The sequence below is a fragment of the Panthera onca genome, chromosome B2 (assembly GCF_046562875.1).
Source record: "Panthera onca isolate mPanOnc1 chromosome B2, mPanOnc1 haplotype 2, whole genome shotgun sequence".
Classification (NCBI taxonomy): domain Eukaryota; kingdom Metazoa; phylum Chordata; class Mammalia; order Carnivora; family Felidae; genus Panthera; species Panthera onca.
Genome location: NC_138343.1, coordinates 124,546,220 through 124,574,014, shown reverse-complemented (window position 1 = coordinate 124,574,014; position 27,795 = coordinate 124,546,220). Strand labels below are relative to the sequence as shown.

Here is a 27,795-nt window from a genome sequence, read left to right as displayed (position 1 = left end):
GTCCCTACCAAGTGGAGCACTCATTCTCCTAGTCTTTGCTTGTCTAGCCTCCTACGTATCCTTCAGACTCCAGCCTAAATGTCAGATCCTCAGGGGAAGGCTTTCCTGATCCCCTGGACCCGCTGAGGTCTCCTTACGTTTCCTTTGCTACTGAGCACGGTCGGAGCTATTTATCTGATATGCGGGGGGGCTGGTCAAGCCTGCTTGGGAAATGAGAATGCATGTACACAGACTTCTCATTGTTATCAAAGTGCAGTACGACCTTCCATGTATGATACATACGGTATAACTTGTGGCCAGTGAAGCAATATGGTGCTGGGGAAGGAGCAAGAAAGTGTACCTGGAACCAGCATGGCAGGTCTAAGTTATGTGGCTGGTGGGAAGCCATTTTTTGCAACAATATTGGTGACCATGGAAGGTAATGGCAGTGAAATTTTAGGGTGATATTTCTGGGGTGCTGACAGAATCCCCCCACGTCCCCAACAGGCTGACCATTCCTGCTGCCCACATCCTTGCCTGTCGGAGGAGGCTCCTGCCGCTCACAGAGCACTCCCCCCTCAATGTCATCTCCTGTCCTCTGCTGAAACCTGTATCCTTTACACTTGATGTGCACTATAATGTAATCTAAGCATGGTTTTTGTGTTTCCGTTCCTGCTGACCCTCAAACTCCATCCATTTTGGGGCTCATTCACTATTTAAAGTCTTTCTCTTCCACTGCACCTCAAGCCGCAAGGAAGAAGGCATGGTGTTTGTGTTGTTTGCTACTATGCCCCCAGCACTTGGTACGGTGCTTCTGACTTGGCAGGGGCTGAGAAAACATGTGTAAGTTAGAATAAGGAATGAAAAAAATAATAAAAATAGAAAATCACTGCTTGTATTAACTTCCTGTTCATTGTAACAATTACTGCTGACTTAACTGGCCTAGAGCGGTGCAAATGTATGTTCTCAGAGTTCCGGAGGTCAGAAGTCTGAAATCAGTTTCACTGGGCTCCAGTCAAGGTGCTGCCAGGGCTGACCCCCTCTGGAGGCTCGGAGAGGAGAATCTGTCCCCTTGTCCCTTTCGCGTTCTAGAAGCGGCCGGCCTTCCTTGGCTCGTGGCCGCTTCTCGAAGCACGGCGTTGTCACACGTCTCCATCTCTCCCACTGCTTCTGGCATGACATTGTCTGTCGGGCCTCTTGCCTCCCTTTTAAGGACGATTGTGATTACGTTGAGCCCTGATCACGCAAGACAACCTCCCCATCTCAACATCCTTCATCACATCTGCAAACTGCCTTTGCCCCATCACGTAACATCCACGAGTTCCAGGGTGAGGGTATGGACATACTTGGAGGCCACTATTCAGTCTGCCACATTGCTCTAACTTCTGACACACGGAAAACACTCCAAAATATTTGTGCCGGTGCTACATTGTGCTCTCAGATATCCGGTGAGAGGCAGGGACATCCCCTTGTCCTGAAATAGGACATATTTTATTCTACTAAAATATGAACTTCAGAGGGCAGGAACGTTTTACACTCTGTTTAGTGTTGAATCCCGGGCACCCAGAGTTGTGTTTGGCACATGGTAGGCATTCAGTAAATATTTGTTGAATGCTGGATGAAGAGACAGCATTCTTCCGACACCCATCATTTACTTCCCCTTCTTCCAAAATAACTTCAGTTTCTATAGGGTGATCCATGTGGTTCTGTAGAAGCCGATTCTATCCCTGGCTCCAAAATGCATATGAATAAGGGCTAATTCCATTTATTTGGGTCAATCTCCTGGCCACAGCAACTGGCAAAAGTAGGCACGGACCTATGCTAGTCCAAGCAGAGTGAAGCTCAAACAAAGAAATTATTTTTTATTTCCATTCACAACGGAGGAAACCTCATAATGAAGCCAGGACTGCCAAAGGCAGAGCTGAAGAGCAGAAAGAATCAAGTCACTGGTTTTATTACTGAACCTCTGAATTGAGCTTCAACTGCAGCCAAACCTACTCCGATTTTTTCAATTATAGGAGAGGGAAATATTTCCTTTATTACTCGTGTCAAGTTTGGGGGTTACTCACAACGAAACATTCGAAACCCACGAAGCAGCAGTGCCAGGGAAAGATGAAAAAGGCATCTAGAGAACCCGAACAGATCATTCTGTTTTGTTGGGAATAGAAGGAACGGGGTACTCGTGCATCCTGCGTTCCTGCCTCTGAGGAAGAGTGGACTCTTGGGGCCATCAGGTCACCCTTGGCTGTGCGCCACAGCACTCTGGGAATGGAGTCAATACTGCTTCCTCGGCCCCATCCCCGCGTGTTGAGCCAAAATCTCCACGGATGGGATTCAGAGTCTGTTTTTACAAACTCAAGTGATCCTATGGGCCCAGCCCTTCTCAGCATCCGGGAATTTGACTTCCCAGTAGCAGCAGATCCCGGGGCTCATGTCAAGCCGAGTACAAAGCACTGGGTGTGTGTAGGGCGGTCTTAGGAGGAGGTGGAACTCCTTTTGGAGGCCCTGAGCTCATGAAGTTCTGAGACCTGCATGGGAATCTAATTGTCTCTCTCCCATGTGTAAAGAGCGTCAGTTGAGCTTTCGATGCATTTTATTTTTCTAAAGGTAGCTGGTTCACAGCTAAATTCCGGAGGGTTGATATGACCAGAGAAGGGACGACTGGGTAAGTGGATCATTATGGGCCATATTAAACCTATTTATCTTCCTTTCACTTAAGCAATAAGGAAAATCAGGGCAGCTCCAGGGTTAGTGAATTCAAGGACTCAATGAGGTCATCAAAGGCCAGAATCTTCCATATTTTCACTTTGCCTCCTCAGTAGTTTGCTTTGGTCCTTAGGCTCATTCCCTGAGGTGATTTCCAAATGACTAACAAAGTGAGCGATTATCCTCACACAACAGGAACCACAGATGGAAAGGGCAGGTCCCTTCCTCAAGCCCCTATTTAAGTCCCTTTGAGAGCTAAGAAAACTCTCCCAGAAGCTCTCTAGCAGCCACTCGCCATGTGTCCTCAGGCAGAATTAGTGTCTACATGCCCTTTCATAATCCAGACGCCACCAAGGGGGTGGAATCATCGTGAACCTGTCCAAGCCTGACTCACCCTTGGCGGGGCAGGGTGACAAGCCGCCTCTGAAGCACATAATGCCTGGGGAGAAGGGCCTCTGTCAGGAATATGGAGAAGAAACAGGCAATGGTAATCAACAGTGTCTGGCCCGCTAAACAGGCACCAAAGAAAGAAAACATCTATGTAGCTGCCCAGGCGTCTGATCCACCCAACCTTTACGGGTTGCCCCTTTAGTTCAGAGTTCTTACTTGTCTCTGTCCTTGCTCCCCTCTATACTTGAGATCTGACTACAGGTATTTCTTAAAGGGGCAAATGTGGTTTTAATATCTGGTAATATAACTCTTACTCCTTTTTTCCTTTATATTTATACTTTTCTTAACTGTTGGTATCCATTTTCTTTAAGTTTTATTTCTTTATTTTGAGAGAGAGCATGCGCATGTGAGCTGGGGAGGAGTAGAGAGAGAGAGAGAGAGAGACAGGAAATCTCAAGCAGGTTCCCCACTGTCTCTGCAGAGCCTGACACGGGGCTCAGTCCCATGAACCCTGACATCGTGACCTGAGCTGAAATCAACAGTCAGACACTTAACTGACTGAGCCACCCAGGCGCCCCTGTCGCTATCCATTTTATTGTCTGGATTCGCTTTAGAATCAGTTTCTCGAGGTCCATAAGAATATCCTATTTGGGAATTTGCACTAAGACTGACCTGAACTTTAAGACTAATTTCAAGACAATGGGCATCTTTAAACATGGCACATCTTCTTTTCAGTTTTTGTTTTTAACTGTCCTTTAACACAAGTTTATAATTTCCTGCACAAGGGTCTTGCACTTACTGTTTCAGTTCTATGCAACAGACAAAGGGAAGCAGAGCTAAGAGAAGGCAGTGAGGGTGGGGGGAGTAGGGGGGCAGGCAGGCAGGCCCCACGGCCTGGGTGACATTGTTTGAATCCAAGGATCTCTCCCGGCCTGAAGCTAGACCAATCTTAAGTCAATGCGTTCCCGTTTCTTCTGAAGCTGGTTTGAATTCCATTTCTGTTATTTGCACCTGAAAGCATTCTAACCATGACATCAAAAGAATACAGCGGGAGAACAGGAGGAAAGATGACAAACATCCACTGAATGCTTCCTGTGCACTTGGGGTTTTCTTCTTCTGTTCCTAAGACCTGCTAGCCTACTTAGGGCTCGTCTGCAGCCACCTCTATGCTTACTCTGCCGTAACCCTCCTGGACATTTCCTAAACAGATTCTTCAATACAGAACAGAGACAGATGTTCTCTTAAAACCTTTCTCCATTTTCCTACGATTTATCTGGGAATTTCACTCCCCCTACACAGAAGTAATAGGATTCTTGGTAGCTGTGGAAGCTAATATCCTGTGCCTTATAAATGGCTGGTAGCGTTAATTATCAGGGCTGCGGCATTTGGGAAATTGTGCAATGAACAACTTCAGGAGGTGCCATTAACACAGATGACAGTGTGAAACAGCACCCCCGGAGTTGTGTGACATGCCACCCTTGGGTATTATTACTGTGCATAATTCCTTCTGGAATTGTTTTATAGGAGTCTTGAGTTAATTAAATAGTGAAAAGTCTTGAGCGAAGCAAAGTATTCGTAATCGCCCATACTTGAGAACTTGGAATATCTTGAAAAGTTCCTTCCTCCCAGGGAGCTAGCAAATGAAAAAGTTGTTCTGATCATTTTTTGGCTATTCTTGGAATTAGGAGTGTTTAGGATCTCTTCATTCAGCAAGCATTTACCCAGTGGCTGCTGTGTACCTAGTATTGTTCTCAATGTTAGGGACACAGAGAGTCACCAGAAAAAGTTCTTGCCCTCACAGAGCTACAGTCTAGTGGAGGAGACACACGGTAAGTAAACAAGTACTGTATATAACATAATGTCAGGTGGTGCTAAGTGCTGTAAAGACAAGTTAAACCCTTTAATTTTTTTTTTAATTAAAAAAAAATTTTTTTTTAACGTTTATTTTTGAGACAGAGAGAGACAGAGCATGAGTGGGGGAGGGGCAGAGACAGAGGGAGACACAGAATCCGAAACAGGCTCCAGGCTCTGAGCTGTCAGCACAGAGCCCGACGCGGGGCTCGAACTCACGGACCGCGAGATCATGACCTGAGCCGAAGTCGGCCGCTTAACCGACTGAGCCACCCAGGCGCCCCAAGTTAGACCTTTTAAAGTGTGGCACCACCATAGAAGAGTGGTACCACTTACAAAATGGGAAGTGAGAATTTCAAGCGCACAGGCTTTGCCTAGCGTAAGCCAATGACCTTCCCACCATCCACTCTCCCTCTGTGCCCATCCCCACCCAATAAAACTCAAGGGTTTTCCTTCTTAGCTTCATCCACTTCTAAAAACTGCCCCAGTGACAAATGATGGTTATCCATGACCATGGGATCTATGTGAAAGGACGGGAGCATGTCCAAAACCTGGGGCTGAGGAGAGAGAAGACTCAGGAGGAACCAGATTTCCAGACTCACCTTGGATATTTAGAAACCCAGTGGGCCTTTGAATATGCTCTCTGCTACCTCCACACAGAAACAGTCTCCTTTCAAATGGGTGCTCAGGAACTCAGAGTGATGGGGCTGTTCTGAATTCAAATTTAACCTAGATGCATCGTCTCTGGGAAATGCACACACCAGATTTCCTCACAGTTCACAGATGGGATAGACATCCTGGCCTGAGCCCTCCCACGGGCCGCTTGGAAAGAGGGGGTGGGTGCAGGGAGGTGAGTGTGGGGGGTATTCTCTCTTCACTGTACATTTTTCTGGACCACCCCATTTCTGGTCGGCTGTGATGGACACAAATGATGAGAGTGAATCCTTCGCTGTTCATGTCCTCCCTCTCCACCGACACACACATGCACACACACAGAAGAAGACAGTCCATCTGTGTCTTGGGATTGCACTTGCATGAATGTCGCCCCGACGACCCACCGGGGAAAGCTACAGGTTTGAACAGCTCCAGCCCTGGAATGAAAGGCCTTTGTGTGGGGCGTTGCCTGCTGCTGAGTCGGGGCAATTAGAAACCGGTCCCACCAGTGTGGCTAGGAGACCAGAGGCAAACTTCTCATGGGATTCTTTGAGGGACAGACGCAAACAGCCCAGTGTCCTTTTGGGAGTCAGAGGAAAAGGCAGCCGAATCGAGTGGCAGGGGGATGACATTAACGGAAGCTTTTAGACACGTGGTCATATAAGCATGATATACTGGGGGAAATGCCATGATAGAGGTTTGTAAACATTGCTGGGGGTGGAAGATGTCCAGGAAAGGTCCCAGGAGAGGGGCCACTAGAGTTGAGGTGAGGAAGAACTTGCCAGAGTGATGGTTTAAGAAGCTGAACCTTTGAAAAATGTCTTAAATATCATGAAACTCCATTTAAGAAATCTTCTTAAGGGGCGCCTGGGTGGGTCAGTCAGTCAAGCTTCATCTGGCTTCGGCTCAGGTCATGATCTCACGGTTTGTGGGTCCAAGCCCCGCGTCAGGCTTTGTGCTGACAGCCCAGAGCCTGGATCCTGCTTCGGATTCTGTGTTCTCCTCTCTCTCTGTCCCTCCCCTGCTCGCACTCTGTCTTGCTCTCTCTCAAATATAAATAAAAACATTAAAAGAAATCTTCTTAAATCTGAACAATGTGGAATATATTTTAGCACAGAAAAGAAAAATCTTACCTCACTGAGATTAAGAAAAAACTTTCAAAGAAAATTGTGACAACATAGTTCTACCCTATACCACAATATCCTATTTAATACCTTTATAACTGTGACTGCTTCCAGTAAGACAAAATTATCCAGAAATTATAAAACAAAACATCTAAACAATGGCTCCTCTGCCTTGAAAACGGGGTTTGTACCAATACAGCCCGGTTTACATATAAATACTTCAGACATTCAAGCAATGCTAAATTCTCTCATGCATCCATAAGCTTATTCAGTGGTGGGGGAATAGGGACTATAAGAATAAATAGGGTTCAAAAGAAATGTTTAACAATCAAAAGTTGATTGCACTGTCACTATTTGACCCAGCAGTTCCATTTCTAGGTAGAGCCCTAAAAGAAATAAAGACATCCATCTAGAAAAGCCTGCACACAGATGTTCTTAGCATTATTCACAATCGCCAAAATGTGGAAACAACACAAATGTCCATCAACTTAGGAATGGGTAAATAAAATATGGACTATCCATCCATGGAATATTATTTAACGACAAAACGGAAAGAAGTATTGATATTTGCTACAAAATGGATGACCCTTGGGAACATTGGCTGAGCAAAGAAAATCACGGGCCCCAAATGGTGTCACTTAGACCGAGTTGCCGAACCGCGGCTTGATACCCAATAATTGCAGTTTCAGCCTCCCCCAGAAATGGGGCTTTAACCGGTCAGTCAGGAAAATTTTTCTTCCCATCTGCACCAACAAGTCTGGTACACAGTCTCTATCCCCCGAAGAAAGATGAGGCAATCTACGTGATAAGACCTGTTGCTTTTTCTTTCCCCTAGCAAACAGCCTTGTTTGGAACAATCCTTTTCTTTTGCTAATAGCTTTCTTACCCCCACCCTCCAACCATAAAAGCTTTCCTTCCATTTTATTTTGTACAACTCCTCTTAGAGTCCAGCTCCACTTGCTAAGTGGGTCCCGCCCATTTACTTGGTTGCATTTTGTTATTTAACAACAATACATGAACAGAGCCAGTCACAGAAGACCACGTGTTGTAAGACTGTATTCATATGAAAAGTACAGAAAAGGCAATTTATAGAAACAGAAAGTAGATTTCACGGTTGCCCAGTGCTGGGGGTGGAGATGGAAAGTTACTGCTAATGGGTAGGAAGTTTCTTTCGGGGGTGTTGAAAATGCCCTAAACTTAGATTGTGGTAGTGTTTACACAACTCTGTGAATATACTAAAACCACTGACTTGTACCTTTTGAATGATGACTTTTATTGCATGTGAATTCTATATCAATAAAGATGTCTAAAAGAAAGTTGATTGCACTGACTTGAAAAACTAAAATGAATTGGGCTTTTACATTTGATTAAAATCAAGCATAACTCGAATTGGATTAGACTATGAGCAAATAGTTTCTGTAGATGTTAGCAGGAGAGGAGACATGGCTGACCCAAAGAGAGAGGAAGAAAGACTTAATCCAGGGGCACCTGGGTGGCTCATTTGGTTGAGCACCTGACTCTTGATTTCACCTCAGATCGTGATCACAGGGTCACGTGGGTTTGAGTTTTGCGTTGATTCTCTCTCTCTCTCTCTCTCTCTCTCTCTCTCTCTCTCTCTCCTTCCTTCTGCCCCTCTCCCCTGCTTGCTCACACTCTCTCACTGAAATAAATTAAAAAAAAAAAATCTAAATTTTGGGGAATAAACTAATTGATGTTCAGCAACAAAACCACCACTACAAATTAAAGATGGGTTCAGGATGCCAAATCTAGAGACCAGAAGTTGACATACAACTTCCCCTTAAAAGCAGCAGCCCAGGGGCGCCTGGGTGGCTCAGTCGGTTAAGCGGCCGACTTCATCTCAGGTCATGATCTCGCGGTCTGTGGGTTCGAGCCCCGCATTGGGCTCTGTGCTGACCGCTCAGAGCCTGGAGCCTGTTTCAGATTCTGTGTCTCCCTCTCTCTCTGCCCCTCCCCCATTCATGCTCTGTCTCTCTCTGTCTCAAAAATAAATAAACGTTAAAAAAAAAATAAATTCTTTAAAAAAAAAAAAAAAAGCAGCAGCCCAGAATATGTAATAATAGCTTCATATGAAACTATGAAACCTACACAGCTCTCTGCAGAAATGCAGCTACTATGAAACAAAGCAAAGCAATTCCACTGAGCAGATTAGTCCCATATCCTTATGTCATAGTAGAAACTCAGGTACCAGACAAAGGCTATGACTTCCAGTGACAAAATGTCAGGCCTAATGTTAATGAGCCTCAAAATATACCACAAGATCTCTATTGACCTCCAGTGGTTACAGCTAAAATTGCGTGGTTTATGATACATGAGAAGAGAACATGATGTACCACAAGCAATTTTGGATTTGGGGTTTGGTCTATTATTTTATCTTGAAAGCTGTAAAGTTGGACTAAAAGGAAACCCAGCCAATGACTCCCATAAAAAGTTCCCTTCCCTGATTTTTAAGCATTGACTAAAGAGCTTATTTTTCTGTGGCCTGTTTTTGCAGCCTTTTTCAACACAGCCAGGAAGGTGCTTGCCTCCCTCCGGTGACTTGGTGACTCCATCGGGGGCCGTCTGCGGACAAACCACTGTGCACCCGCGGATGCAGGCGAGGGTACGCGGGAGAGCAGGTGAGCAAGCAGGTAGGAGAGAAGAAATGGCTGACTGAAAAGAGACAGGCAGGAGGGAGTGTAAGAAAGGGTGGAAGGCAGGTATTACAAAGTAAAATAGGCCAATCTGGTTTTGCACAACTCTGGCGCTTTTTGGTAGCTACCTCAGCAGTTCAGAGATTCGCCTCTCCCAGCAACCTCACCACCAGGCTGTAGTGAAAACAACTAACACCAAACGTTGCTATACCTACAGTTTCCCTAAACAAACCTAGTAAACAACCCCCAAGCACTTCATACAGTCTCCTCTATGGGCTTGAAGGAGTCCCAGCTCTCTGTCCTTTGGGTGAAAGGTTTGCTCAGTTGAGGAAGTGCAATGTTCCAGAAGCGAGATTCTACTATTACCCTCATTGCTAGCCTCAGGCTACCAGAAACCCCCAGACTGGCAAGGCCATTGATCTGGGGATAAAGTCTTACAAGCACCTGCTACTGGGCTGGCTGGATTCTTCAGCCAGGAACAGGCGTGTCGGAGGGCTCTCTAGAATATTTTCAGTCCCACATCTAAATACCTTCAATTTTTCCAAAGAATCCATTTCTACCGTTCATCTGACAAATGAACAAGCCACTGGTTGCTCTGATAATAACTCATGTCTGATATTTGCTATGCTAACTAGCAAAGTATCTTGTAATAACTGAGACATTGTGACCTTTCCAGTAACAGTGCTAGCTAATCACGCTTAGAGCATTAAATCCTGATCAAAACACTCACTGTTCCTGTATGTAATTTCAACCAGTGCATTCAAATATCACACCATCTCTGCTGGAGTATTTCAAAGCAAATAACAGACATAGGAGGCAAGGGCAAGAAAAGAACAAGAAGCCATTGGCAATCGGTGGCGACTGTCGTTAACCATTCTTGCCCGTATTCCTAAATGTTACTTCCCTGGTCACTCCTCGGATATGTTTCAGATCCGTTCATTTCAGATCCGTTGTTCAGGTAACAATTATTTATGGACCGCCTGTGTACCAGATATCTACTTGACATATATTATCCTTCCATTCTAAGGAGAATTTAATACACTAAGAGAATGTTAAAAATTCACTGGCTGAAGTCTCTGATGTTTGCAGAAACTAAACATCTCACTGTGGTGTGGAGGTGTTCTAGCCCTCCAAGGCTCCATTTTATCCTCAAGGAGAAAGCAGCACTAGAAGATTCTGTTTATAAACCTTAAAATACCAGTCGCTTTGTTTGTTCTTTCTAAGGGAAAGAAAAAAAAAAGAAACCCTTAAAGGTTATATAAACATTTTACTATATTTTATCTTCCTTTAAGACCCAATGATAATTACATCCTTGGGCTACATTTACCTTAACTGTGATTTAGTGCATCGTAAAAAAATCGTGAATAAGAATTCTTGACGTTGCTTGTTAGTCCAGAGGTCAAACCAATGACTTATAAGAGCAACTCTTTCCTGAAAGAGCTATAAGGGAGAGAAAATGTCATTTTCCTGTATAGTTCAATCTAAGTTGCTAAGCAATCCTTAGACAGTCTACCAACCTCATGGCTAATATTTGCATAGCACGTTACAGTTCGTGAAGCACTTTCACTGTGTAGCAGAGGTCTATCCCTTCCGCTTCAACTGCTTTTATCTGGGGATAGAGAGACAAGCCCAGGCTTGTTGGGTGGGCTGGTGGGAAAGGCTGGCCAGAAGATATAATTACAGTGGGGCCCGAGGAGGGCCTCTCTGGAGAACAAAGAGGTAATGAATCCTGGCTCTTGTTTCTACCTAAACGAATGTGGCCTGGGGAAACAGATGCCAAACATTTCATCTTGAAAACACCTACAGGCTACACTTAAATAGTGAAAACAACAGGGCCATTTTAAGTAGGTATGATTTTACTAACCCACAGTCCTACATCTTTATAACCCTCACCAAAACAAGAGTGAATAAATATTGCTAAGTAGCCATTGTTAGCCGTGTCTCCAAGGAAGACATACGCCAAGGACCCCCCCAAACCTGGGTGTCGCTCCAGCTTTGCTCAGATGATATATACAAACTCACTGGCTTTATTACTGGGTCAGGCTTTGGCCTTAGCCCGGCTAGTCTCCTTCCCTTGGAACAGGCCTGAACCACGCATGAGCTATCAGCCGTTAATGATTGACAGAGCTGCCTAAGCCAGTCAGTAACTACTTCCTGCACCACCTTTCAAAGGAGGGGCATCCCCCGGCCATTGAACTGAACTGAGAAGAGAGGATTAAAGAAATACACAGAGAATTAACTGTACATGAATACTCTCCATATCGAACACCACCAAAGCACCTCCTCTTTTCTTCCCCCCAGCACACAGTGTTTTCTGGAGGCTTCTCTTTTGTCCCTGGAGGTACAGGGAAAAGGGGAGGCAGACCTTGGGGCTCCTCATAAAGTAGGAGTTGGAGACTGGAGTGAGAAGAGACTGTCTTGGGGCCGACAAATAGAAGTTTGTTTTTGTTTGAAGTGACTCCAAGACTAAATTCTTCAGAGTTTTGTTTGTTTTTTTTTTAAATATGGTGACATGAGACTCCGAATGTCACAGTAAAATCAGCCCTACAAATTAAACTTCTTTTATTCCAGAATATCTAACTTACCTCTCTATTTAATGACTTGTTGCTGAAAGGTGTCCAGGCACTGAATCTTGTGTGAAAGCACTCCATTTCCAGAGTTTTTCTAGAAGAATCCTGAGCTGACATCTCAGCAAATTATTTTCTTCCAGCCCTAAGATATATACATTCGTTTCAATAGAGGCTTAATTAAGATCACCTAGAAACATCCAATATATTAATGTTGTCATCATGGGAATTTTAATAATTTCTGCCATTCATTGACATCTATATATTTATTTAAATTTTTTAAACATTTATTCATTTTTGAGAGAGAGAGAGAGAAATAGCACAACTGGGGGAGGGGCAGAAAGAGAGGGAGACACAGAATCTGAAGCAGGCTCCAGGCTCTGAGCTGTCAGCACAGAGCCTGATGTGGGGCTCAACTCACAGACCGTGAGATCTTGACCTGAGCTGAAGTCGGACGCTTAACTGACTGAGCCACCCAGGCGCCCCATACATCTATATATTTATTTAGATAAAATTACAGCAAATTATGTGTGTATATATACATATATATACACGTGTATATATACATCCCTGTGGAAGATAATCCATACAAATATGCACGGGGAGTTCATGAACTCCAAGGCATTGCAGTTTATTCTGTCCTCATCTGTTTGTACCCAAATGTGAATCTAAATCAGAGTTGTTTTTCACTTTTCTGGGAAAATGACTCAGAAATTGGGATGATGCTCTACCAACCAGGAATACTGCTTTTTCTTTCCCTGGAAAGCAGTAATCTGAAGGGCTTAAAGAGGGCATTCTACCTGCCTATCTTTTGAGGACACAATGAGGACATAGAGAATAAACCTAGCGTAATGTATCAGGCATCCATCGCAGTGGATTCATCGCATCCCAAAATTTAACAGCTCAAAACAACTGTGGGTCAGGCATCGAGGCACAGCATAGCGGAGTACCTAATCAGTCTGCTGGGGCTGTCATAGCAAAATATCACAAAGTGAGTGTCTTGAAGAACAACAAAAGTTTATTTTCTCACAATTCTGGAAGCTAGAAGTCCACGATCAAGGTGCTGTCAGAGCTGGTTTCTAGTGACACTTGCGTGCTTGGCTTGGACACAGCCACCTCCTCTCTGTGTTCGTACAGGGCCTTTCTTCTGCTTACATAACGAGTACAATGGGTAGGCAACAGAGAGAGAGAGGGAGAGAGAGAGAGAGAGAGAGAGAGAGAGATCTTTGGTGTCTCTTCCTGTCCTCCTAAAAATATCAGTCCTGCTGGATTAAGGTCCCACCTTATAACCTCATTTAATTTTCATTACCTCTTTATAGGCTCTGTTTCCAAATATAGTTACATTGGAGGTTAGGGCTCCCACATGAAATTTGGGGGGACACAGTTAAGGCCATAAAAGGTACTTCTGCTTTAGGGTTTCTCATAAAGCTGCAGTCAAGGGATTGGCTAGGACTCCAGGCTCATTTGAAGGATGTGAAGCTCTTTCATGTGGTTGTTTGCAGGATTCAGTTGCTCATGGACTGTTGGACTGAAGGCCTCTCTTGTCTTAGTTGCCACATGGGCCTCTCCGCAGGGAAGTTCATATGGTAGCTGGCTTCCATCAGAGCAAATAAGAAAGCAAGAGAGGGCACGCAAGAGAGAAGCCAGCTTCTTGGTAACCCAATCTCAGAAGTGATATACCATCACTTTTGCTGTTAGTCAGGACAGGTCACTCGGTCCAGCCTACTCTCCAGCAGGGGGGATCATACAACAGCATGAGCCATCATACAATCTATCTCAGTTCACCCTTTGGGTCAGTTCTCTTCTTTATCCACATGTAGAACATGGTCGCCCACTTCTTAACGGACACAACCCAGAAGTGCCACCTCATCAGTATTTTTAGCTCAGATCCCAGAAGATGTGGATGATTCACAACAGTCTCTACAGATCCAGATATAGCTCCTCATGCTCTAGCAATCTCTAAAGATAGGTTGGCCCTGGCTCCTATACATACAATGGTAGAGCAGGGAAAGGATAACCACAATAAACATTCCCATTTGGAAAGGAGAAGAATGACATATAAAATAGTTGATCCACAGCAAGTCCGAAATCCTGCTGTGCGAGGCTGGGGCCCAGTTATCATTTTTAGTCTCAAACAATCGCATTCCCTTTCAGGCCATGTCAGTGATTTCTTTGACGGTACAACTTTCTCAAAATCTACTTTAAGTTATGCTTTGATTCCAGGCAGTGTTCTATTCTTATATTCTACCATTGTTTAGAGGCATTTCTCTCTCTCCCCCTCTCTCTCTGAATTTAACTGCAAGGATTTTGAGCCTATCAGGCTTCTTTGGGAAGAGCCCAACCCTAAGTCTTTCTTCCCTGAGATCTTTTTCCAACTGGAAGTACTTGCGGGTTATCACCTTGTTCCACTCAGAGATCCTAACCCCATCCTCTTGCTTGGTCCTTCCACTAAGCAGGGTTTAAGCAGCATCTGTTGCTGACAGGCCTTCTCAATGGTTTCTTTACTAGTTGAAGATGTGAATCGGTTCCATCTTCTAACCTAGCAAGTACCTGAGTTTTTGGCCGTCTCTGAATTCCTTTACGTTCCTGCTTGCAAACTAGCCAACTGTTTTCGGAGCTGCCTCTATTTCTGGTAGGTACCTCAGCAAATGCAGCCAGGAGTAACAAATTCATTCTAAGAACATTCATTTTCTACCTCTCTGCATAAAGTACAAGCCATTTACTCTATTCAAAACTATAGTTTTGCAAGTGTTTTTTGCGCTGTTATAACATGGATTGACATCGTTCCAAGTGTCCGATAACAGTTTCATGCTGCCAGACTGGATGTTAACACCCCGTAATTTGGAATGTGTTGCTGTTGCTATGGCAGCATCTTGCTCCTGGAACCAATATTTGTATCTACCAAAGATTTAAGAAAGAAATAACAGTAAACTTACACAAAATCTTCCAGAGAATGAAAAAAGTGGGAATTATTTCCAAGTCCTTTTATGACGTCAGCATAACCTTGATAACAAAACCCAATAAGGACCTTGAAAGAGAAATATTATAAGTTTACTATCATAAACATAGATGCAAAAATCCTAACCAAAATCTTAGAAAACCAAACCCAGCAATATATAAAAAGATAACATATCACCACCAAGTTGGATTTATTCTTGGAATGTAAATTTGGTTTGGTATTACAAAATCAATGTACTTCTCATCATTCATAAAACAAAGGAGAAAAATTATATAATGATCTCAGTAGGTATGCAAAGTGCATTCAGCATCCATTCCTAACAATAACAACAAAATGTTAGCAAACTAGAACTTGAAGGTAATTTAGTAATCCAAATAAGGATGTATTATATAAGAAACACAGCAAACTTAAACTTAAGAGTGAAATGTTGAAACTTTCCTTCTGATTGCTACTACTACCTTTATTCAGCATTATCCTGGAGGTTCTCTCCAATATAATAAAACAAGAAAATAAAATGTATACTAATTTAAAAAGAAAAGTAAAAGTTGTCATTACTTATTAATGGCATAACTATATGTAAAAAAATATCAAAGAATCTACAGATAAATTATCAAATTTAATGCATAAGCTTAGCAAAGTTGCTGTGCATAAGAGCAACATTTAAAAATCTGCATTTCTGGGGGCACCTGGGTGGCTCAGTCGGTTAAGCGTCCGACTTCAGCTCAGGTCATGATCTCAAGGTCTGTGAGTTCGAGCCCCACATTGGGCTCTGTACTGACAGTTCAGAGCCTGGAGCTTGCTTCGGATTCTGTGTCTCCCTCTCTCTCTGCCCCTCCCCCACTCACTCTCTGTCTCTCTCTATCAAAAAATTAATAAATGTTAAAAAAAATTTTTAAATCTGTATTTCTGTATACTAACAACAAACCCTTATAAATAACAGTATATCATTTGTAATAATTTTTAAAAATCCAATTTAAGTTCAGTGAGGGACAAATATTCCACATAGAATACTAAACATCCTATCAAGAGAAAATTCTCAAGATCTAAATAAGAGCATACATATGTACAGGTGTTGGTTCTACAAAATTAACCTATTAATTTATATGATCTCAGTCAAAACCAGAAGCTAGTGTGTGTGTGTGTGTGTGTGTGTGTGTGTGTTCGACAAACTCATTATGAAATGTGTATGGAAATGCAACGTATCAAGAATAGCAAAGACAACTTCAAAAAGAACAAAGAAGGGGTGACTGGGTGGCTCAGTCAGTTGAGCGTTTGACTCTTGATTTCAGCCCAGGTCATGATCCCAGGGTCAGGGGATCAAGCCCCACTTTGAGCTCTGTACTGAGCATGGCCTCTGCTTAAGATTCTCCTCTCTCTCTCTCTGTCTCTCTCTCCCCCTACTCCCCATCCCCTTCCCTGCTCACATGCCCTCTCTCTCTAAAAAAAAAAAAAAAAAGAGAGAAATTGAAAAAAAAAAAAAGAGCAAAGTGGTAAGACTTACTCTATGATGTTAGGACTTACTCATGATAAAGCTACCCTAAAGAACAGCATGAGATATTGGCAGAAGAATAGACAAACCAATAGAAACAGACTCATGTATATATGGTCACCTGACGTGTGAGAGAGGTGGCATGCAGAGCGGTGGAGAAAGGAACATTCTAGTGAGCAACACGTGGAGCAAAACAGCTATCCAGTTGGGCCCCACTGACCCCAGAATCATGAGAAATAATCAATGGTTATTGGGCTAAGGCCCTACGTTTGAAGTTGGTTTGTTATTCAGCATTAACAACTGATACAAAACTTGGGACCCGGAAGTACAGTGTGGCCATAACATAACCGAGGGCATAGGGCATTGACTTTAGGAACAGGCAGTGTGTGGAAAGTGGATGGGTGGTCAGCAGACCGTTAGCAGAGGCAGAAGAGCAGTGGAGCTGCTACGAAAGGCCAGGCAAATGGTGACTGTGTTATGTGGCAGTGAAACGTTTAGTGACACTGGTGTCTGCGTTAGTACGGACAATAGAAAACGTACCAAGGAATACTTAGACCCGACTAAAGAGATTCTAAGCAGGATGTAGAAAAGCCTAATCGATTTTTTTAGCTGCAGATCATGCAGTCAGGGAGACACGAAATGATCTGAAAGATCAGTTTTGTTTGGGGGTAGAATTTAGTGGAAATAAAGAACATCTAATACAGTATCTTCGGCTAGAAAAAAGTCTCAAAATAATAAAGGTCTCATTTCAAAGCCTTCCTTTATAAGGTCTTTAAAAGGTTTGCAATGGTACTGACCCTGTCATTTAGAAAATAAAAGAGTTTTGGGGCCCCCAGGTGGTTCAGTTGGTTAAGTGTCCGACTCTTGATTTCAGGTCAGGTCATGATCTTGTGGTTCATCATGAGTTTGAACCCTGCTGTCAGCACAGAGCCTGCTTGGGATTCTCTCTCTCCCTCTGCCCCTTTCTCTCTCTCTCTCAAAATAAATAAATAAAATTTTTAAAAGTTATACAAAGAAAACAAATGAGTTTCTAAGAATCTTAAAGACTGCCCCACAGCACCTTGAATCACAGCACAAGGCAGAGAGGAGTCTATCTTAAAGAGGTTGGTGGAAGGAGGTCTTGTATTAAAATAGATTATAATTGGGGCGCCTGGGTGGCTCAGTCGGTTAAGCGGCCGACTTCAGCTCAGGTCATGATCTCGTGGTCCATGAGTTCGAGCCCCGTGTCAGGCTCTGTGCTGACAGCTCAGAGCCTGGAGCCTGTTTCAGATTCTGTGTCTCCCTCTCTCGACCCTCCCCCGTTCATGCTCTGTCTCTCTCTGTTTCAAAAATGAATAAACGTTAAAAAAAAAAAATTAAAAAAAAATAAATAAAAAAAATAGATTATAATTAGGTGCATAGAAAGAAGACTGTTCTGGTGAAAGCATGACCAGCTAGAAAGAAAAGGGACCAAGAAACTTTGCAATGGTCTCTGACACACCAACTTTCTGTAGGCAGAAAGCAGGCTGAGAAAGCTAGGCAATTACAACCACAAATCATTTCTTTCTTTCTTTCTTTCTTTCTTTCTTTCTTTTTTTTTTTTTTTTACATTTATTTATTTTTGAGAGACAGAAAGAGACAGAGCGTGAGCACGGGAGGGGCAGAGAGAGAGGGAGACACAGAATCTGAAGCAGGCTCCAGGCTCTGAGCTGTCAGCACAGAGCCCGACGCGGGGCTCAGAGCCACGAACCGTGAGATCATGACCTGAGCTGAAGTTGGAGGCTTAACCGACTGAGCCACCCGGGCGCCCCAACCACAAATCATTTCTTGTTGGAAAGGATGGATGATTCAGAAGGTGAAGCCAAGAGTCAGTAGTGCAGGACTAAGAGGAGCTGAGGACAATGGAATAGGAGGCCACACCCAAGGAGGAGACCTGGACTGTATGTAGTCGAGGAATAATCAGGGCAACTGGCCTGGCTAAATTTCAGAGTTGCTATGTCAGCAACTGCCATGTGCCTTGTGTTTCCTGTCTTTATGAACAGGAAATACTACCCTTCTAGTGTGTCACCAGCATAAGGCGGGTGTCTGGGAGACAGCCAGGTTCACAGGTCTCCAGATCAAGAAAAGCCACAGACGAGGAGCCTCATTTGCAATTGGCCCTAATGCAGCTCACAAGAGATTAGACTTCAAGCCTCGTACCATAATTGGATGAGACTTTAGGTGTCTTGGGATGGAGTAAACGTATTCTGCATGCAAAAGGCATGTGAATTGTTGTGACCAGAGAACACAACGGGGTATATCGTCTGCACATATGGCCAGGAAAAATTGCTCCCATCCTTGTGTATGCGTATCAGTTCTTCCATCAAGAGGCAGAGGATGTTGATGGATGTTGATAAAGTGAAGATGTGTGGCTTCTGGGCCTAGGCCTTAAGAAGATTTGCAGTTTTTCGTTCGGTACGCTTTGGATCTAGCTGCCGTGTAAATAAGCTCAAGCTACATTACAGAATGATGAGAGACCATCTGGAGAGACAGAGGTTGAGCCAGGGCAAAGCTGTTTCAGCCCCCCTCGTCAAAGCACCAGATGTGTGAATGAAGCCATCTCGGGTATTATCCAACTGAGCTCCCAAGTGAACGCAACCATATGAAGGACCCCCGAACTATAACAGGCAGAAGAACTGGCCAGGCGAGGCCAGCAAACCCAGAGAATCGTGAAAAGTAATGACTTCTGTTTCAAGCTACCTCGGTCTGAGACCGTTTGTTATCTAGCACAGACTGACAGAGGCATATGCTGGTGAGCATCCAGAACAGTCACATACAGCTGGTGAACGTGCAAACTGGTATAAGTGCTTTGCAAAAACGGTTTGGCATTATTTCCTAAAGTTGAACATGTGCCTCCAATGGACTCAACAGAAAAACACGAACATGTGGACCGAACATATCCACAAGCACATTCACAGCTACATCAGATAGCTCCAAACTGGAAAGGGTACAATCATTCCCCAGCAGTCAAGTGGATAAATATATTGTCATGTATCCCTGGGCGAGAATGCTATATATCAATGAACAATCTGCTGCTACACACAATGTGTGTGAATCATACACATAAGACATTAAACAAAAGAAGCTGGAAACAGCATGCCACATTTTGTGTGGTTTAATTTATACACGGTTCTATGCTACAGTGTTAGAAGTTAAGATGGCAGTTACCTTTGGGTAGGACAGAGAGGGTATGACTGGGAGGAACATAAGAGGTGACTCTGGGGTGCTGCTCCCTGATCTATGGGGACCCAGTGGGGTTCACTTTACAATTCACTGAGTTCCATACATACGATTCGCATATTTTTCTACATCTTCTATTTCTTTTTTTTTTTTAAGTTTATTTATTTATTTTGAGAGAAATAGAGTGCATGAGAGAGCAGAGGAGGGGCAGAGAAAGAGAGCGACAGAGAGAGAATCCCAAGTAGACTCTGTGCTGTCAGCACAGAGCCCCATGTGGGGCTTGAACTCACGGACTGTGAGATCATGACCTGAGCCAAAATCAAGAGTCAGACGCTTAACGAACTGGACCACCCAGATGTCCCTACATCTTCTATTTTTATCAAGAAGTTTTAAAAAGATATCACTTATAAAAAAACAAACACTCTTAAGTATCGAGAAAAAAATAAAAGTACAAACTTTGTGAAGAAAATGATAAAATTTTTTTGAAGAACATTTTTAAAGAACCGAAATAAATGGAGTGATATGTTTTATTCATGAATTAGAGAATTCGGAAGAATGAAGACATTAGTTTTCTCAAATGGATCCACCAATTCAACGCAATCTCAATTAAAAAAATCCTAAGAGATATGGTGGTATGTGTGTGGAACTTGGAAAGCTGATTTTAAGATATTTATGGAGGTTTAAAGGGCCCCAAATAGTCAAGTCAGTCTGGAAGAACAAGGGAGAGAGACATGTTTCTAGAAAGACTCACTGTAAAGCTGTAGTAATAATGTCACATGGCATTAGTATGGAGACAAATATCTAAGCCAGGGGAACAGGAGACAAAGTCCAAAATAGACTCCAGTATACATGGGTACTTGTTAGATGATAAATCAAAGAAAAGATGGATTTTTCCATTTATAGAAACCAGAGTATCTGTTTTAAAAAAAGAGAGAAGAAATTGGACCCCTTTCCCACACTATACACATACACACATGCACATCAACTATCTGAAGGCTTTTTATATGTAAAATCAATTACACATGGTTTGTGATCCCCCAGAAGACAAAATTAAGAACAATGTGTGATGTCAGAGAGACAGATTTTGGATCAATCTAAGTGGGAAAACAACCACTTCAGCGGCTTTAGCTGTCTCAGGAGGTTAAGTCCATTACTGGAGATATTAAAAAAAAAAAAAATTGGATGACCACTTGGCAGTGAAATTCTAGCTGGGATTCCAGCATCAGAAAATGTCTCAGTTTCTAAGCAACCCTCTGTTGCTATAAATCCCAAGAAGAGAGAGAACAATGGGTCCTGGCGTAGCCGAAGAAACTTTATGGGAGAACCAGGAGATTTTGAGAATAAGACAAACATTTGCAGGCTCTTCTTACCACATTTGAGAAATGGAAGCATGTTTTAAAAATGAATATATTGGAAAGGCATGTACCAGATTAGGAACAATTTTAGAAATATTACAGAGGGTAGCATGACAACACTGAATTTGGATCCCTGCTCTGACCTCCTTTCCCCCAAGTAAAGCTTTACAAGTAATTTAGTCTCTGAGCCTCAGTTTCCTCATGTGTAAAGCAAAGCAATGCTGTGCTTGGCAGACTACAGTATAATAATGTGTTGTTCAGATAAAAACCTCATGGCAATGTGGGAAATTAAATACCTCCTTCTGAATCAACATTAAATCAAAACAAATCCTTAGTTTCCTAAGACGCCCAGCTGTTGTTATGTGAAATCCCTCCAAGAGCCAACATAAGGAGTTTTTATTTAGCAAGTTCTTAAAATCGTTGTTATCCTCTGTGTTAAGGGATTACTGAGTTATATAATAAGCAGAACATTGCAGAAAGAACAGTCACTATCTCTGCTGGTGGACTTAAATATATGAGTACAGTATATCATATATAGAGATAAAATTGCCAATAGAGAGTTAGAGATAGAGATAGAAATTTCCATGGGATTATTTACATTCTTTTAAGATGTCATTTTTGCTGATTATTCAACCCAAGGACAAATGGCATGCTGGCGATCACTAATTCTTTAAATTGAATGATTTCTTTTCATATTCCAGCATTTTATATTTTTCCAAATAGTAGCTCCATATGATATTAATAATCATTTCCCAGAAAAGCAGGATCCATGGTTAAATATGCTTAGGAAATGATTAAGCACAATGAAATAAGTTTCTTTTTTGTAAGATGTTATAGAAACTTAACTATGATGATGCTCACTGTGAATCTCCGAGAGGGGGAAATAATATGCAGCATTTCCCTTGTTCATTGTTATAGGAACCTGTCATAGTGCATATTGGTTATGTGATGTGGTTATCGTGGTGGTTATCTAATGCTGCATAACAAAGAGTCCCAAAACCTAGTGGCTTAAAACAACAAATATTTATTATCTCACAGTTTCTGTGTCAGGAGTCAAGGCATGGTTTAACTGGGTCCTTTGACTCAGGGTCTCTCACAACCATGTTTCAGTTGGGGTTGTGGTCATCCAAAAGCTCAACTGGGGAAGGATCCACTTCTAGGCTCATGTAAGTGGTTTGTTGGCAAGATTCAGTTCCCACAGACCACAGGAACAGGGACTCAGTTCCTTGCAGGCTCTTGGCTGGAGGCTTCCCTCCCATGTGAGCTTCCTAACTTGTTAGCTTACAAAATGACAGCTGGTTTCCACCCACTGAACAAGCTAAAGGGCAAGACGGCAGGCAAGATGGAAATTGGCATCTTTGTGTAACAGAATCCCAGAAGCAACACAGCATCACTTTTTGATTAGTCAGAACAGAGGTCAGCAAATGTGGTCAGCAGCCCATATTCAGCCTGCCAACCACTTTTGCAAATAGTTTTATTGGAATACAGCTAATCACATTTATTTACATATTGTCCATGGTTGCTTTTATACTGTAACAGGAAGAATTGAGTAATTGAGAAAGAGAAAGAGAGAGACCATATAGCCCACAAAGCCAAAAACATTTACTACCTGGCCCTTCACATAAAACATTTGGCAACCCCTGCATTGGAAACAAATCTAGCCCACATTCGAGGGGAGAGGATTCACTAAGGGCATCGCTCTCAGGAAGCTGGGGTCGTTGGGAGCCAATTTAGCCACTTAGCACTTGCACCAAACAGGCACTTGGCAAGTACTTGCTGAATGAGTAAAGGAATAATTGTTCGCATCTACTAATTTTCCACATTCAAGGGCTGAAAAGCAAGTCACTAGCTCAGAAAAAGCCAAATTCCTTCACTGATTATTAGGATTTGACACCTATGTCACAGCTGTGACAATCTATCAACTTATGTGGATATTATTAGTAATTCCCATCATTATATTAAGTGAGTTAGATGGTAAAATAGGCTTAGAATCGAATTAATATGTACATCTGACAGATCATTCTTTCACAACATCAGCAAATTGGAAGGAAGGGAAGTATTTTAGGGTAGTCGTTTGGAATGAGAATTCTGGGGCAAGAATACTCCTTGTGAATTATGTTTACAATATGGCAGTCACCACTATTTCTAATACCATGAGAGACTCAAAACCAAGGTATACAAAACCAAATTCTCATCCATTTTTCATCTTTGCTCTGTGTCCTTTCTCCAAGAGCCAAAGTACTGTCCCATGCAGTTTTTCCTTGATCATTTAGGATATCTCTTATTTGCACACAAAGTAGCGTGTCACTCCTGGGAAAGTAAAGGTCCAGCCACTCACTGCCTTGCTCATATCCCAGTTTTCCACTGAATTGAGGCCCCAGTGTGGATGACACCAACTGGGTAGCTCTGTCTTACATTATCTTGCAAAACAAGGGCTCTAAATGTTTCTGAAGTGTGTTCTCAGAAGGTAATGAAATAGGAGACCCCAATTCTGTGGCTCTTCTCATTTATAACTAGATCCAACATACAGATTGTTACAAAATCAAAGTGGGGAGGGAGCCAGGTAACAAATGGTAAACTTCTCTTAATTTTTGTTTGAGTGGCTCTTCTAACTGGCACTGTGCTAGTAAATCTTTTTCCCACACACTAGCTCCTTCTCACATTCACCCTGGGAGTTAGATTACAGAGGAGAAAAACAGGGTAAAGAAAACCATCCAAGGTCATACAGGGAATAGTGGGTTATTGAATTTAAAAATTATACTGGATTTTTCCTAAAGAGTGAGTGTAATAAATTGGATCTATGGCTGCTGTGGATTAATCCGGAAATACGATTTCTCTTTCATGGCCGACTATCCTTTACAACTGGCATATTGATGAGGAACTCAGCAACTGACCTACTACTACCTCTATGCCTAGCAAAAAAAAAAAAAAAAAAAAAAAAAAAAAAAAAAAAAAAAAAAAAAAAAAGGTGGGGTGATGGGTGAGGTGGGGAGGAGCCTGTTATGTGACAACCAAAGCCAGATTAAGGGTTGAAATGGCTGGCCAGTTGCCAGTCTATACAGCGTTAAATTATCACCAGGATAGCACAGAACCATGTTGTCATTAACGATGTTTCCACAGCCTTACCCGGTTGGAGAAATGTACGTTCGCCTGGTCCTGCCCCACTGCAGTAGACAAAATGACTTGAAGTGCCAGTTAGAAACAAACATTGTTCTCTGCCACAGAGGTACCTACATTTGAGTCCTTTTATGATTCACACCTGCAAGTTGCACAACGCCTCATTTATTATCTGAAATTTAATCCCTTAAGCATGATCTACATTTTCAACATTTCAGAGGCTATTGCAAAGTCACCTAAACTTTTAACATAAGTACCTGGCATTACTTCCTCAAGAAACTTTTAGATTCTATGCATGGAAAACAAAAATCTATAGAAAGTCTTCTTGCAACATGAAAAAAGAATCAAGTACTAGGCGTAGGGAAGAAATCCCAATTTAATCCCTTAAATATGCCTCTGAAGAGTTATCTGGTTTTAAAGACTGTGAAAAAGCCAGAGTACAAGGACAATGTGTGTGATTATGAAAACAGAAATGAAAGATTATTCCAGTTAAATGCCTGCTTTTCAGGGCATATAAAAACATGACTTATTTTGAACATAAAGTGGTATATTATTTTTATTAAATGCACAAAAAAGTAATGGATAATGAAGGTAACAGCATGTTTTGAGGAAATCTGCACTATGATGGCACAGGAGGTGATAGGAAATGCCGTACTTGTGAGCCCAAATGCACATAAATGTTGGATTGGCTCCCCGATAAGTAAGTTTAAAACTCCAAGATTAAAGTTGTAACAAGAAGCAATTGCACTGTTTAAACTCATTCGGGAGGAATAACCAACCAGCCATGGCTGTTGTAAACTTTCAAGTTCCTAATCCCTACTTTCTCCTACTGAAATAAGTTTTAGAGCATGAGTTTTGAGGACTCCCAAGGTGCGCAAATGTCAAGAAGGGCCCGAAAACAAATTGCCTGGGTTTTGCTGAACTTCGATACAGATGATGTCGGGATATTCTGTTCTGATACTATGGCGAAAGTTATTAAAAAGCGCATCACTTTGTACTTTTAAAAAGAAGAAAAAAAAAGGAAGTATCATGTCTTTAGTTGTTTGTCCTGTTCATCAAAACTTAGCATATTAACTGCTAGAGCGACACAATTCGAACCAGGAACTGTATTCTCAACAGGGTGTATTTCCCCGTCACTGCCCCCAGCTCCACTCCCCACGCTCCCGTGACTCTACCGTAGGGAAGAGGCTGAAAACTGGAAGGAGGAGGAGAGGCGTTGGTGTGAACCAGTCTGGGGTCGGATGAAAATCACTGTTTTCCAAAGTGCTCAATAACTTGACTTCATTTCTACCCCAGATGAAAGCTCTGGAAGAGGTTAAGAGTTTCCTTGGCACCGCCCAAGTCAAACCCACGGAAAGATTGCTTTTGTTTCTCCCCGGAGCCACTGCAGCTTTTTCGGATAATCGTGGGGCTGCTGCGGCTCTCAAGGTCACGGGTGGGGGAGGGGCGGTGCCCGCCTCAGCGCCGCTTCGGGTCTTCCGGAGGTCGCGCAGGGAAGCTAAACCTCCCCGGTGCTGGGCCCGAAGGGTCTCAAGCAAAAGTTGCGCGGCCCGGAGGCCAAGGGCTTTACCTCCCGGAGGTGGGCGCGGGACCCGGGCCGGAGCGCCTCCTCTTTGGACCGCCGAGTGACAAGCGGGGGCTGCAGCCAGCGGCCGCCCCGGAGCGCGGCGAGGACGGGTGGCGCGCGGTCTCCATGGGGACGGGCAGCACCCCCCCACCCCCAACCCCGCTCCTCGGAGTCCCCGCCCCGCGCGCCTGGCCGCAGCCCGCAGGTGTCTGCGGGGCGGGGGGTGCTGGCCCCGCGTGGGCCACCGAGGCCTGTCCACGGCCGCTGCGGGATTCCGGCCACTCTGGGGCCCCGGCTCCTCCGCCGTCCCCCGGGGGGGCCTGAGGTGGGACCCCCGAAGGCTTAGAGCGGAGGGGCAGACGCCAGGCTGCGGGACCCCAACCAGGAGGAGATGGGACACTGAAGCCAGCGTTAGCTTGGTCGCAAAGAAAGCCAGCAATTTTAAGGCCGTGTGATGGGAAAGGTGGGGTTTATCTTCAGCAAATCCTCGGAATATTTTAATACTTCTTGTCAAGTTTAGCGTTATACAGGAGGTACCAAAACCAAAGCAAACACGTTTAAGGGATCTGGAAGTAACACTAAATATAAATGGTTTGCTCTGGTGTTTTGTTTTGTTTTGTTTTACCATCGGTAATTAAAATTTGTCTACAAGGAATATACAGCATATAGTAAATTTGATTCTTACATAGTTTTATTCTAATCCAGGCATCTCAGCTTTTTCCTGTTGCCTTTAACATATGTTTAAATTGTGTGTACCAATTAGAGAAGCTAAAATTTTATTACCTGAGACCCACATGGGGTCCCTTGACACAAAGGACAAATGAACCAAATGAATAAACAAGATCAATCTGATGCTCTGTCAGTGACCCCACAGGAAACAGCTTGTGCTTCACTCTATCTCAGGACCCATCCAAGAAAAACATGTCACGCGGCAAAATTTCCTTTTTGCTTTGTCAGACCCTAAAACGCTATTTCCCCACCCTGGAATCCCTAGTCTCTCAACCCAACTGAAAAGTTTGGAAGACTGTATTTCATATTCTGCTCATTTCCTCATTTTTAAAATGAGTATCAAAAAGCAATCAGATAAGTTGATCAAAAATCTTTGAGCTCAGAATGGCAAAAATTACTAAGATTGAGATTTGTTTGTATCATTCAGTGGGTTTCACTCACGCATCCCCAATTAGGTGCTTGTTTCTCTGTCCTGGAAACGAGGAAGAAGCAGGGGCGTCTTTTAAAATGTGAAGGCGACTGAGCTACGATTGAATAAACAAAATGTGGCTATCCGCACAACGGAATGTGATCTGGTCATGAAAATGAACGTACTAGTGATCCATGCCACAACATGGATGAACCCTAAAACCTAGAAAATATTATGCTAAGAGAAGCCAGTCATAACATGGATGAAGCCTAAAACCTAGAAAATATTATGCTAAGAGAAGCCAGTCATGAAAGACCATGTAGGATTCCATTTATACAAGATGTTCAGAGTAGGCAAGTTCGTAGGAAGTAGATTAGTGGTTGCCAGTGGCAGGGGGGTTGGGAAATGGGAAGTGAGCTGCCAAGGGGTTTCTCTGGAAATGAAAATGCTCTACAATTAGAGTGTGCTGACAGGTGCACAACCGTGACCCCCGCTAAAAACCACTGGGTTGTACACTTGACAAGGGTCAGTTTTATGTAGGAGTTCTATCAATAAAGCTGTGTAAAATGAGCAGTAAACTGAATGTTTGCTCTACATTATTGGGTGTCAGCAGCTGTGATAAGCATCCTACACACACTTTTTCACTTTCTCCTCATGACCCCTATGAGTTGGTTAGTAATCTCATTTTCCAGGTTAAAAACAAAAGTTAAACCCAAAGAAACTACACGTACAAACTACATTTGTAGTCTAAACTACATTTACAAAGTAAATGTACGTGAATACAAAGCTAAGGGGAAGAATGGGTATTCAGCCCAAGGTCTAACTTTAAAAAAAAATTTTTTTTTTTTTTCAACGTTTATTTTATTTTTTGGGACAGAGAGAGACAGAGCATGAACGGGGGAGGGACAGAGAGAGAGGGAGACACAGAATCGGAAACAGGCTCCAGGCTCCGAGCCATCAGCCCAGAGCCTGACGCGGGGCTCGAACTCACGGACCGCGAGATCGTGACCTGGCTGAAGTCGGACGCTTAACCGACTGCGCCACCCAGGC

General features: G+C 43.2%; 1 protein-coding gene across 7 annotated transcripts in view; it reads right to left on the bottom strand.

The window, feature by feature from the left end:
• ECT2L (epithelial cell transforming 2 like) overlaps nucleotides 1-25,724 on the bottom strand; it is an 81,428-nt gene extending 55,704 nt beyond the window's left edge. For 4 of the 7 annotated variants that reach the window (XM_078447373.2, XM_078447380.2, XM_078447377.2 and 1 more), the window contains exons 1-5: nucleotides 25,611-25,724; nucleotides 14,859-14,950; nucleotides 12,873-13,069; nucleotides 11,941-12,067; nucleotides 10,683-10,795 (exon numbers count right to left, since the gene is read on the bottom strand). In XM_078447373.2, coding sequence (XP_078303499.2) covers nucleotides 10,683-10,795; nucleotides 11,941-12,042 — 215 coding nt within the window. In that variant the 5' untranslated portion in view covers nucleotides 12,043-12,067; nucleotides 12,873-13,069; nucleotides 14,859-14,950; nucleotides 25,611-25,724. The other 3 variants (XM_078447375.2, XM_078447376.2, XM_078447379.2) reach the window with 3 other exon arrangements.
• Nucleotides 25,725-27,795: the final 2,071 nt, after the last annotated feature.